Below are 12,324 nucleotides of genomic sequence, written 5' to 3'. Positions count from 1 at the left end.
CATGGTGCCATTGTTTGTGTCCCAGCACTTTGTTTGATGTGAAGAGAAATTAACCAATTCCCACACCAACCAGCTGCAACCCAGAACTGAGTGGGAATTCCAGAAATAAAGGACTTGAAAAGTAGCTTTGGAGAGGGTTTACTTCCTAGACAGTGTGAAACCCTCAGGTGTGGCCAGGCTGGGCTTAAGGCTGGCTGCCCTTGGGAAGGGAAGGGAAAGGGATGGAGTTGGGGTGGGGTTTTGCAGCCATGGAAATGAGAGAACCACTGGCTATTGCATCACAAAGGGGCAGCCCCATGGGCTATTGTGTCACAAAGGGGCAGCCCCACGCTGGGGCTGTGAAGGCTGTGAAGGTTGTGGCTGGCACGGCCGCAGCGGCAGCAGACGCGTCTGGCTCTGCCTCTCTGTGCCGAGCGCTGGCGATCGGAGTCACCCGGCCTTGTTCTGAGGCTGGGCACCAAGCTCCTGTCGCTGGCTACACTGAGAGTGCTCCCAAATTCAAACCCAGATCCTTCTGCCAGGCAGAAGCACGGGTTCAAACATGGAGTTTACTGGAAAAGGAAAAACCTCTGAAGGAAAAGGTGAGGATAGGAAGGAGCTGAAAGGCTGAAGCCAAATGGAAAAACAATCCCACCATATTTCAGGGAAAACTGCTCCATGGTGCTCAGTTCTGGGTCAGAGTAGGTGGCTGACAGATAGAGATGATCCTGCAAGGATGCCCATGGCATCACAACATTCTGTCATTAGTTTACTCTGCTTTCTCCTTTTTGACAGCAGCCAAATCACTCATACTGTCAGCCAGGACAGGGACTGTGGCCACAGCTGAGCACAGACTGGACATGGTCATGAGACGCAAGTCCTGTTGCTTTCCTTGCCATCAATGTCAGGTCTCACTACAGATAAATTTCCCGTTCTTCCTCTGCTTGCTGGTCAGGTCCAACCCTGAGGATGGTATTACAGTGCTACAGAAACACCAATAAGGCCTGCCTGTTGCTGACAGGACTTGGTGGTTTACAGAAATAGCAGTCACAGCTGTGTGGGTTTTTCCTGTGGATTCACAGGCCAGACTGAAGAAGGAATATCTTCTCCTCTTATCATTGGAGCCTTCGCCTTTTCCCTTCAGACTTGCCAGCTCCATACTGTTCATAGGAATTAAATGCAGGCTAGTTCCATGAAAAATGAACCCAAATAAATTTTCTCTAAAATGAAAAATTATTCCCCTTGAGTGCCACACCCATTAGATATGTTAATGATAAAGGTGGGAATTCACCTAACTCACTTCTTCCCTTGTGAGCATGGCTCAGCCTCACACAGAGGTGAGGGGGAGCTGGGCCAATCTCTGGTGGGAGGAAGGGTCTTGTGGCAGCCCAGAGAGCCTGTGCACATTGCCAGGGAACAGCTGTGCCCTGCATGTGCCCCTGCAATGAGCTGTGCTGCTGCCAGTGCCCCGTGGAGCTGGAGGGCTGCTCAGCTGTGGGGCAGGGAGAGGAGCAGGAGCGTGCTTGTGCAGCTGAGCCATTGCTGGAGAGCACAGGGCTCTGGGCTCCCTGCTGTCCCAGGGCAGCCCAGAGGCCAGGGTGCTCCTGTGGCAGCCCTGTGGAAGTGGGTCAGGGTTTGCCCTTGGCCTGCCTCAAGTGTCTGCCAGCAAGAGAATGTAGCCCTGTGCAGCTGTTTAGAAGTTTGCAGGGAATGTGTCCCACGAGATATGGAGCTTCAGATGCTTTGGGTTTGCATTTTGGTTTCACTTATATTTTGTGTCTCCACTTTGCAGGCCTGTCTGGCTACCCGCTTGCCAAGATGTTTTCCCTGGCCAGTCCCTCTATGCTCCTTCCCTCCAAGCCATTGCCTCCCATCCAGAAGAGCTCTCCTTCTACCAAGCCAAGCCTGATATGCAGCAGAGAGCAGGAGAATGGGAAAGATGGCATTGGCTATGCTGAGGGCAGGAGAAAAGAAGAGGAGCTGAGTTCAGAGGGACAAGGACATAAGGTAAGGAGACCAAGCTAAGTGCAGTGTGGTCAATTTCCAGTTTCTGTGCTGTCAGCAGAGCTCTCAGACCTTTTCCCTGGCTGGAACTGTCCCTTTCACTGAAGTTGAACAGGTCCTGATTTGGTTCTTTAGGTGGTCCAAAAATGATGGGATAGAAACAAAGGGTGTGCATCTGCCCCTGCTGCCTCCATTCCCATTCCTGACCATGGCATGGGGGCCCTGGAGGAACTTGGGCAGGCAGAGACCTTGCAGAGAGCAGCAGGGCAGGGAGCTCTGCTGAACATCCTAAATGCCAGTGAGGCTGAGATGGTGGATGTGTGGGGGCTGGAGAGCAGCGAGCATCCCGAGAGCTCAGCAGCAGCATCTGGGCTCAAAGGCTGCTGGGGAAGTGTAGGAGGGAAGGGCAGCAGCAGAAGAAATGAGGGGCTTGAGAAGAGCAGGTTTTGGCCTCCTGCAGAATGGCTTTGTGGGGACATGACTGGAGATCAGCACTGGCTGTGAGGTACCTTAGAGGCAGGGAGTTATAAAGCCTCTCCCATGACATCTAAAATGCCCGTGGAGGCAGTGACACCTCAGAACACCTTGATGTCAAATATGTGAATGCCAGCTGGGAATGAAGCCACTTTTGGAGAAGAGTGAGCACAATGGGAGAGGTGCCAAATATGTGTCATGGTCTCTCCCTCATCATCTCCCTTTCCATTCCCCATCCTGGGCCAAGCTGCTCCATCAGTTTTCCTTGATTTTTCCTGCCAGGACACAGTTAAATGCATTCCTGAATATCTTGAGGCATGAATGGGGACAAGGCTGCATGCTTGATCTGAGCACTGTGTTCTACTCTTTGCAGGCTTCCTTGCTGTGTTCCAGTGGAGGGGATATGAAGAAGGGGTCATTGGGACCACCTCTGATCCCCCCCATAGGCAAGGCAGTAAGTCCCTCTCTTGGCAGTGCTGCGGGCTCTCTGCAAAGCTCTCTGCAGCTGGAATTCCAGGAGTCCCAGGGGATGAGGTAAGCCAAGGTGTCTGCTGCTGCTGCAGTGTGCTGTTCATCTCTGTGTTCCCATCCCAAAGTGTGGTTATTTTGCACAGCCAGGTGTCCCATGTATTTAGGCAAACCTCTGTGTATTCTCCATTTTGCCGATCTATGATGACCCAGCACAATGTCAAAGCCAGCACCAATGTGCCAAGAGCAGAGGTGGTGGTGGGGAAGAGGAGGCAGGGCTTCAAAGCACCTCAGGATTGGTCCTCTGCTGGACTTGGCTATTGATTCCCTTTGTAATGGTTGTGCTCTTTTTTGGGAAGTGAATTGCATGGGTCTGGGTCCTGCAGATATTTGAATGCTGTCATTCTTGACTGTTAACTTCTGCACCCATGAGATTATGTATGGGCCAATACTGGCTACTGGAGAGGGGTCTGCAAATTCAGGTGCTGCTTCTGTAAACATCAGGAATATTTTCTCTGTGCCTGGGCCTCCACTGTGAAATGAGATGCCAGAGAAGTTTTGGGGTATAAATGTATAATCTGATCAATGTTTAATATTTTGATCTGGGCTTAAGATCAAAGCGGGCAAGGTGGTAGACAAGAGTTACAGGACCGTACCTGATGGAAAGATATTGGCTTGGATATGGGAGAGAAAATGTAGCTGTCAAGCTTATCCGAGTGATAACAATAAAGAAGGAGACACAGAAGTATCATTTGAATTGGAAATCTTTGGGAGGGCTTTTAAAGTGCAATCTGAATATCCTCCCCTAGCAGCTGAGTTGGAAAAAGCCTTTTTGTTCTTGAAAGAGCCAGGAGGTGTCATAGCATTCTCGGGAGACAGCAGCGCTCTGACCACATGTAGCATGAGACTGTCACCAGGTTTAGGCACGAGCAGGCAAAGTCAAGCTTTGGCACCTGTACAAAAGTAGCTGCCCTCCATACAGTCTCGTGTCTCAGCTGAGCAGCTCTTGCTGCTTCAGTGTGGCTGTAGGAACCACTTGGCTCCAAAAGGAGAGACGGCAGAATTGGGGAGTTAGGATGACAGTTGAGGAATGACTGACGGTGGTGAGGAAGAGGAGGCAGGGCTTCAAAGCACCTCAAGATGAGTCTTCTGCTGGACTTGGCTATTGTTTCACACAGAGCTTGGCCAGCTCTCTGTGACTCCCGCAATGGAAAGCTTAAGGAAAATTATTCAGCTTTGCATCCTGGTGTGTTTCTGTGCTGCATTTCCTCATTCATCAGAGTGCCCACGCTAAGAATGTTTACATCCTTTCATGGTACAGCCATTCCCTCCCTTCTCTTTCTACCTCCTCACATGTTCATTGTCCTCCATTTTCTCCAGGTCAGGATGCAGCAGCAGAAGCAAGGAGAACTCTGAACATGCAGGTAGGTACAGGGCATGTCTGTCCTAAAATGACCATTGTGGTCTTGACTCAGAGGTGACATTTGGAATGTTTGGTTAAAACCCATTCTTTTTTTAATTTCTTTAAATGCATTTCAGTTTTTTGACGGGCTCAGTGGACTCTCCCAGAGCCCAGTCACTGGGAGTGTTCTCTGGTGGTGCAGTGAAAATTCCTCCACTTTGCAGGCGTGACTAGGTTCATTTTCTCCAAGTCTTTCCGGCCATGTCCCTCTTCGCTCCTTCCCTCAAAGCCATTGCCTCCCATCAGGATCAGCTCTCCTTCTTCTAACAATAATAAAATGTACAGCATGGAGAAAGAGAACAAGGACATTGGCACTGGCTATGATAATGACAGTAGAAAACACCAGGAGCAGAGTTCAGAAGAAAAATGTTATAAGGTAAGGAGACCAAACTACGTCCTGTGCAGTAGATTTTCAGTTTATGTGCTGGAGGCAGAGATTGGAGATCTTTTCCTGTGGTGTGACCTCAGGGAAGCAGCTGAGCCAAAGAAGAGCTCAGCTGGACACTGTGCTTCAGGCTGTCTCTGCAGTGGCTGTGGAGTGCAGACTTCATATCCTCAGCATGTGTCAATAACAGGAGAGGTCTTTGAATGGTTTCTGGGCTCTGTTGTGGTTCCTCCTCTGTCTCATGGCTGAGAAAACACCAGCAGCAGCTAAAGTTGAGCAGCTAAAGTTGTCCAATCTGGACAAGCTGTCCTTCTAGATTTAGTAACCTATGGGTATCTGTGAGCCATGTCTATGTCTTGGTGGTGTTTTTTGTCAGCTGTGTCTGGTTGGGATGGAACAAGGTCTTTGCTGGAGCAGGCAGTCCTGCAAAGTCAGTTCCAGGTTGTCTCAGCTTTTGACTTGTACAGCCATGCCCTCTGCACAGTTGTCTCTGCTGCTATTTCTAGACATCATCAGCTTCTGCGCAGCTGTGTGCTGTGGCATGGCTTTGTCCAGAGGGAAGGGATGGGAGGTGGCCGTGGGGAGAGCAGCCCAGAGCCCAGGCACACAATTGCCTTGGCAGCAGGACCAGGAGCTGCAGTTGTTTTGGGTTTGCCATGGGGTGCAGAGGAGGCAGATGAACAAGAGTTTTGGTAGACAAAATGTCCAATCAAAGGCTTGGATACTTGATTTCAGCCTTGCTGAGAAAGGGCCCAGTGTCTCTGTGAGAGGAAGTGACCCTCTCACTGAAGCTGAACAGGTCCTGATTTGGTTCTTTAGCTGGCCCAAAAATGATGGGATAGAAACAAAGGGTGTGCATCTGCCCCTGCTGCCTCCATTCCCATTCCTGACCATGGCATGGGGGCCCTGGAGGAACTTGGGCAGGCAGAGACCTTGCAGAGAGCAGCAGGGCAGGGAGCTCTGCTGAACATCCTAAATGCCAGTGAGGCTGAGATGGTGGATGTGTGGGGGCTGGAGAGCAGCGAGCATCCTGAGAGCTCAGCAGCAGCATCTGGGCTCAAAGGCTGCTGGGGAAGTGTAGGAGGGAAGGGCAGCAGCAGAAGAAATGAGGGGCTTGAGAAGAGCAGGTTTTGGCCTCCTGCAGAATGGCTTTGTGGGGACATGACTGGAGATCAGCACTGGCTGTGAGGTACCTAAGGGGCAGGGAGAGAATAGTGATCTAAACCCATTCCCATGACACCCTATCTTCCAGGTGGAGGCAGTGGCACCTCAGAACATTTTGATGTCAAATATGTGAATTCCAGCTGGGAATGTAGAAAACTGAGCACAAGGGGAGAGGTGCAAAATGTGTGCCCTGGGATCTCCCTCACCACTTCCCTTTCCTAGGTCAACATTCCCCATCCTAGGCCAAGCTGCTCCATCATTTTGCCTTGACTTTTCCTGCCAGGTCCAGTTAAATGCGTTCCTAAATGTCTTGAGGCATGAATGGGGACAAGGCTGCATGCTTGATCTGAGCACTGTGTTCTACTCTTTGCAGGCTTCCTTGCTGTATTCCAGTGGAGGGGATATGAAGAAGGGGTCATTGGGACCACCTCTGATCCCCCCCATAGGCAAGGCAGTAAGTCCCTCTCTTGGCAGTGCTGTGGGCTCTCTGCCAAGCTCTCCGCAGCTGGAATTCCAGGAGTCCCAGGAGATGAGGTAAGCTAAGTTGTCTGCTGCTGCTGCAGTGTGCTGTTCACCTGTGTGTTCCCGTTCCAAAGTGTGGTTATTTTGCACAGCCAGGTGTCCCATGTATTTAGGCATTTTGCCGATCTATGATGACCCAGCACAATGTCAAAGCCAACACCAATGTGCCAAGAGCAGAGGTGGTGGTGGGGAAGAGGAGGCAGGGCTTCAAAGCACCTCAAGATGAGTCCTCTGCTGGACTTGGCTATTGTTTCACACAGAGCTTGGCCAGCTCTCTGTGACTCCCGCAATGGAAAGCTTAAGGACAATGAATCAGCTTTGCATCCTGGTGTGTTTCTGTGCTGCATTTCCTCCTTCATCAGAGTGCCCATGCTCTGGCGGTTTTCCTCCTTTCATGGTACAGGCATTCCCTCCCTTCTCTTTCTACCTCCTCACATGTTCATTGTCCTCCATTTTCTGCAGGCCAAGATCCAGCAGCAGAAGCAAGGAGGAGAACTCTGAACATGCAGGTAGGTACAGGGCATGTCTGTCCTAAAATGACCATTTTGGTCTTGACTCAGAGGTGACATTTGCAAAGCTTGACTAAAACGCATTCTTTTGAAAATTTCTTTAAATGCATTTCAATTGCTTGACGGGCTCAGTGGACTCTCCCAGAGTCCAGTCACTGGGAGTATTCTCTGGCAGTGCAGTGAAAATTCCTGCAGTCTGAAGTGTTGAGTGTCAGGAGCTGGAGTGGTACCTTGTGGCCCTGAAAATGCAGTGCAGGAAAAGGAAATATTCCTCTCCATTCTGCACATGCCTTTTATCTCCCTGCAGCCTTCCTAATGTCACAATTAGTAAGGAAAACAAGGCATTTAGCACAAAATGAGAAATGTTCCCACTTCTTCCTGCTTTTGTAGCAGAAAACCTTTCATTGGGGCACTTTCTGAGCTGAACCCTTTGAGACGGGATGGACATTAATGGACATTGCCTGGTTTTGTATTGGCAGAAATAGAGAAACCTGCTGTGACAGAATGTCCTTATAAATTTTCCTGTCAGGGAGAAGGAGCCTTCCAAATGGATGCATGCTATGCAGGGTCTGAGTTTGTCATCCTGTGACAGCACAAGCCCAAAGCCACCTATGGCAGGTTCACCATGACAAATCTCTTCCCTGGCTCTCTGCCTGTGTCAGTGTTGCAGGCTGAGGCTGGGGGAGGAGATGCCTTCTGCCTTGTCCTCCCTCCCTGCCTTGCCTGATCCCTGACAAGTGGCATTGTGCCAGACAAAATGCAGTGTCTGGTGCATCTGGCTCAGCCAATGCTTTCAAGTTGAAAGCCCCAATGACACTGTTGTTGTTCCTTTGCCATCTCTGGCTGTGTCATGATAGGACAGATGAGACTTGAAGAAATAATTCTGCTGATGCAGAAGAAGGGATCAGATGACCTGGTCCCTTTGCTCCGGGTTAGTTCTGCCAAATCCTGGCTACGGCCCCTTTGGAATGACTCCTTAATTGCTGATGTGCAGCTGGAATGCTTAATGCAGCTAGGGAGAAGTATTGCTCAGTAAGGAAGGTGACTTTTTTTCTGGACTCATTCTGGACTAGAAATGACTTATGACATTAATCCTTAGCTGTCTCACTTTTATTACTGACTGAAGCATTCTACAGGGTGAAGGAATCCCATTTTAGGACAGGGATTCCTCTCAAACTGCTTGGCTGCTGTATGAATTTACCCTCTGTGAAGCCATGTAAAGAATTAGTTCTCTTAGCTCTAACAGCTCTGTTGGAGAGTATTTCAGAATGAGCTCCATTGTTCTTCTTGCAATTAGAAAATCAGCCTTTAATCAGGCTGGCCCAAAATTGGCCCAGTCTCATACAGTTCAGAAGGAAACCCTCGGGGAAAATGAATTATCTGGTGCCAAGAACACAGTTCATGTTTGGGTAACACTCCTGCAATGCTAAGTTTTTCTTTGCATGTCCTCTAAAATATTCCAACAAAGAGAAGAAAATGTTGATCTAAATGCATCCAGGTATTAGAACCTGGGACTTTTAAGAACCAAAAGAAGATGTTTACTAATATCAGCATGAATAAGAGCAGATAAGAATTGCTGTCAAGAGCAATCGCCATCTCTGCCCTTCTCTATCACACAGAGGCTCTCCAGCATCCAGGGGTTGGGGCCTTCATCATGCAGCAGGTTTCAGTCTGCTGGCCACCAGAGTAATGTCATGTCTGCTGCCAGTAGCCCATCCCTTGGGAGAGGCTCTAGGCATTGTACCTTGCTGCTCTCAGTCACAGTCTCTGTGTCTTCTGAGGGCTCTGCAATCTGGAACCTGTCTTGCCTGTTGTCCAGCATTGTGGTTTTGGGGGCTTGACATCTGCCAGAGATTTACACAAACCTTTGCTTTCATTTCCAGGTCTCTCACTGAGCCAGGCCAAGGAGATGGATCATCACACCGATCCTGGTCTTACGCGTGACACAGACCTGAGGGAAGGTTTTGGAAAGGTAAGGGAGAAGGACAGGGATGAGCAGATTTCCTTTCCAGTGGCGGTTTAGTGCTTGGCCCAAAATGTCACTGAAAATCATAATCATCCTCTCCTGGGCAATGTGGATTCTCTTGGGAATATATTTGACAACTAGAGAGGAATTGCTTGGCTGTTTCCAGTGGTGTCAAGGTGCCTGGTTTGGAGATGGTGCTAAGGTCATGTCAGAAGCATTCTTTATGTGCAAAGGCTGTTTTAGAGAAGTTCTGAATGACAGAATAAGCTACACATCAGTGAATGTAAGCAAAGTGCATCCTCGGAAGCAGAGAAGCAAAGATTCTAATGTTGTGTGTAAGCAAGGCTGCAAAAGAAAATGGGAGAGTTTGATTTTTCCTGGTTACCTTTCTGGCTGTATGTCACAGCCCTCTCATTCTCAAGTTTTCTGCTCATTAACAGCAGTGTTTCTGCAGCTTGTTTTCATATGACTCCCCATTTTGGTCTCCTGATGTCAGAGACCAAGTCCTTCAGAGTCCTTCAGAGCTGAGTCCTTCAGAAGCCAGGAAGTGAGAAACAGCTGCAATTCCTGGCCATGAGTGTTAAGCAACAGCTAATTACCCCTCCTTGCTGGATATTGCGCATGGTTTTTATTCTCCTGCCATGGCCCGTAGGAACTGAACTGCCTGCTCACTGGCCGTGTCAGCTCTTCCTCTGTCTTGGAGCACTCCTATGACCTTCATGCTTCAAGCAGGGCTTCCTGACATAGGCTGCAGTTGGAGCAGTGTAAGGTTGTGGCACAGAAATGTTCCACCTGGCTGTGTGTAATTGCCAAGGTGAGGATGGGAGTCATTCCTCTGAAACTTTTGGAATGGATATGGAGCTGCATTGAAATCTATGGCACTCTGTGGACTCTGTGCTCCTGAGGAGATGTTGTGTCTGGTTGATGTATCTCTCCTTACAGTCTATGATGCATTTTAATTGCACCTAGATCCGTGCTGCATTGTGCATGTTGGCTCAAAAGAACTTAGAGCGGAAGGATGCAGAGCTTTTGGAGAGAGACATGAAGAAAAGGAGGCAAAGGAAAACATCCTTGCAGCCCATTCTGGAGACAGTTGAGCCCAGGGATGAAGCTGAAGCAAGTAAGTGGTGGCTACACTTGTGGTGGTCCTTTTTGACCACTTGCTTGCCCTTTGCAGTGTTGCAGTCAGACTGGGGGACTGTTCCACTTGCATTTGAGTGGAAGCTTGCTTGGGATTTAATTCTGTTTCTGAAAGAAAAATACAGGGGCATGAAGTGTCTTGCCCATGGCCTCAGTGAGTCAGTAACAGAATATCAGTTTCCCCCCTTCACCTCGAAAGTCTTTCAGAGTAGAAAATTCTGTCTTGCAAAGCACACTGGAACTTCAGACTCTCTCCTGGAGAGCAGTCTTCAGGCAAGGTGAATTCAAAAGAATGCTTTTCAGCCAGGGTGCAACCTGGAAGAAACAAAATGCAACTCCTTCTCATGAAAACACCAGAGATCCTTCTCCTGCCACTCCCTGCTGAGGAGCTGGTGCTGTAGAGCTGTGCTGAAGCCCCCAGGCAGTGCTTCTGCTGTAGCCCTGGGAGCAAGCAGCGTTCCCGACTGAATCCCGGCCGAGGGGCTCTGCCTGCAGGGCTGTGAGCACTGCCCGAGGGCGGCAGCAGGGCCCTCAGGAGGCAGCACTCAGCCCCAGGGCAGCACGCAAGGTTATCTGCACTTTCTCTGGTAACTTCCCCTGCCAGCCTCTGGAACAGGAAATCAAAAGCAAAGCAGTACTGGGTTTCCTTGTTTCTTAGGGGAAGCATTGCTGCAATTTGGTTTGAAGCTAGAAGAGAGTAGATTTACATTAGATATTATAGGGTTTTTTTTTTAAAGGAAGGGGATTAAAAGCTGGAAGGGTTTGCCCAGAGAAGCTGTTGTTGGTCCATCTTTGAAGGTGTTCAAGGCCAGCTTACATGGGGCCCTGGGGAACCGGATCAGGATGAAGATGTCCCTGCTCACAAGGGTTGGACTAGATGGTGCCTAAAGGTGCCTTCCAACCCAACCCAAACTCTTCTAGGAATCTGTGATTCTTTTTCCCATACTAGTGTGCCATTGTTATACTTGAAGTTCTTTGGGATAACAAAGAGATGTTACCCAGCTCTGGCAAGTTTTCTCGCCGTTTCCATCATCACCCTGTCTAATGCCTTCCACTTAGAAGCTCCTCTTTGGTCCCTGCAGGCTTTAGCCTCCCACCTGTTGATGGCACAGCTTCTAGAGTGCAGAGAAAACAGCCTGGTAGTGCCTTGAAGAAGAAGGTCTTGAAGAAGCAGGACAATGTGTCCTTACTGCCCAATAGGCCCATCATCCATGGGGATGGCAGCTTCCCACGCAGCTCCTCAGGTAAGCCTGCTCCATGGCAGCTTTCTCCACACAGGTTTTCCCTTGCACAAGGAGTACAAACTGCCTCCTGCCTCAGCCAGCACAGCTGGGATCTTGGGTCCATAGTCTGTCCTGAGAATGAACAGCAAATCTACTTTTGAGTTACTCCAGCTTGGGAGTGCTGGAGCAGTGGTTCTTAGAGCTCTGTTGGAAAGTTGAGCTGAATCAAGTAGTGTAAAGGCCTGAGCTCTGGCTTTTGCCCATCCTGATAGTCCAAACTACAGCACTGGTGCCAGGAGGCAGCACTGGTGGCTGCAGGGTGAGCTGCAGGGCAGTCTGCCAGGGTGTGCTCACCGTGCACCTGCGAGAGCCACCACCATCAGTTGCTCACTCACCATCTGGCCCTCTGCCTGTGCTGCTGTCCAGTTCTGCAGCCAGCTTTTCTGCTATCCCAGCAAGGGCTGTCTCTGCAGGGCAGTCAGCAGCTTGGTGCAGTTGTGCTGCTGCTGCTCCCAGAAGTGCCCGAAGGCTCCTCGTTGCTGCCATCCCACAGCCTGCAGTGCCAAGAGGGAACAAGCAGTGCCTCCTGTGTCACCCAGCAAATACAGCGGCCGTGTGCAGCCGATGACACCAGGAGGGGCTGCCTGCTGCTCCCAGGCTGTTTGCTGCCTGCAGGAAATACACAGCAGACAGTCCCTAGTGGCTCCTGTCTCTCCTTTGTGGGCAGCCTGCCTGTGCTGTGATCCCAAGCAGGGTGAGATAAGAAGATGGTAGCTAGGAGTGATACTTCAATGCTCTTTTCTAGTGATGCTACTTCCATGCCCAGAATTGACCAGAACTAGCCTGAGGTGGCTCTCCATTCATACTGAATCCAGATGTGTATGCCTACATACTTCTGCAGTGACATCACTGGTGTCAGTGGCTGGGGTACCTCAGTGACATCCAGATTAGCTCCTGTCTGAATATTTTTCTTGTTATGGTTCCTCCATACTTGGTGAGAATATGCAAGGTAGCACAAAAACCCTATA

The 12,324-nt window shown here is 49.7% G+C and overlaps 1 protein-coding gene and 1 long non-coding RNA gene across 2 annotated transcripts; both read left to right on the top strand.

Annotated features, from left to right (window-relative positions):
* Positions 1-381: 381 nt before the first annotated feature.
* On the top strand, positions 382-6,474 carry LOC135285339 (uncharacterized). Its single transcript, XM_064397528.1, has 6 exons — positions 382-581; positions 1,772-1,986; positions 2,831-2,991; positions 4,306-4,349; positions 4,552-4,763; positions 6,310-6,474. The coding sequence occupies exons 1-6, from the start codon at positions 542-544 to the stop codon at positions 6,472-6,474; spliced, it is 837 nt and encodes a 278-aa protein (XP_064253598.1). The 5' UTR covers positions 382-541.
* Positions 6,475-8,761: 2,287 nt separating this feature from the next.
* On the top strand, positions 8,762-11,311 carry LOC135285530 (uncharacterized). Its single transcript, XR_010350356.1, has 3 exons — positions 8,762-8,939; positions 9,903-10,053; positions 11,156-11,311. It is a non-coding gene; the product is annotated as an uncharacterized LOC135285530 (long non-coding RNA).
* Positions 11,312-12,324: the final 1,013 nt, after the last annotated feature.

The sequence above is a fragment of the Passer domesticus genome, chromosome 23, assembly GCF_036417665.1.
Source record: "Passer domesticus isolate bPasDom1 chromosome 23, bPasDom1.hap1, whole genome shotgun sequence".
Lineage (NCBI taxonomy): Eukaryota > Metazoa > Chordata > Aves > Passeriformes > Passeridae > Passer > Passer domesticus.
Note: the sequence above shows the minus strand (reverse complement) of the source record. Positions and strands in the feature narration are given on the sequence as shown.

What these genes read in the sequence shown, in the direction of transcription:
- LOC135285339 (XM_064397528.1), top strand. Translation starts at nt 542, where the DNA reads ATGGAGTTTACTGGAAAAGGAAAAACCTCTGAAGGAAAAG. An exon ending in AAAAACCTCTGAAGGAAAAG is followed by an intron (nt 582 to 1,771) that starts GTGAGGATAGGA and finishes TCCACTTTGCAG; the next exon opens with GCCTGTCTGGCTACCCGCTT. An exon ending in CAGGAGTCCCAGGGGATGAG is followed by an intron (nt 2,992 to 4,305) that starts GTAAGCCAAGGT and finishes CATTTTCTCCAG; the next exon opens with GTCAGGATGCAGCAGCAGAA.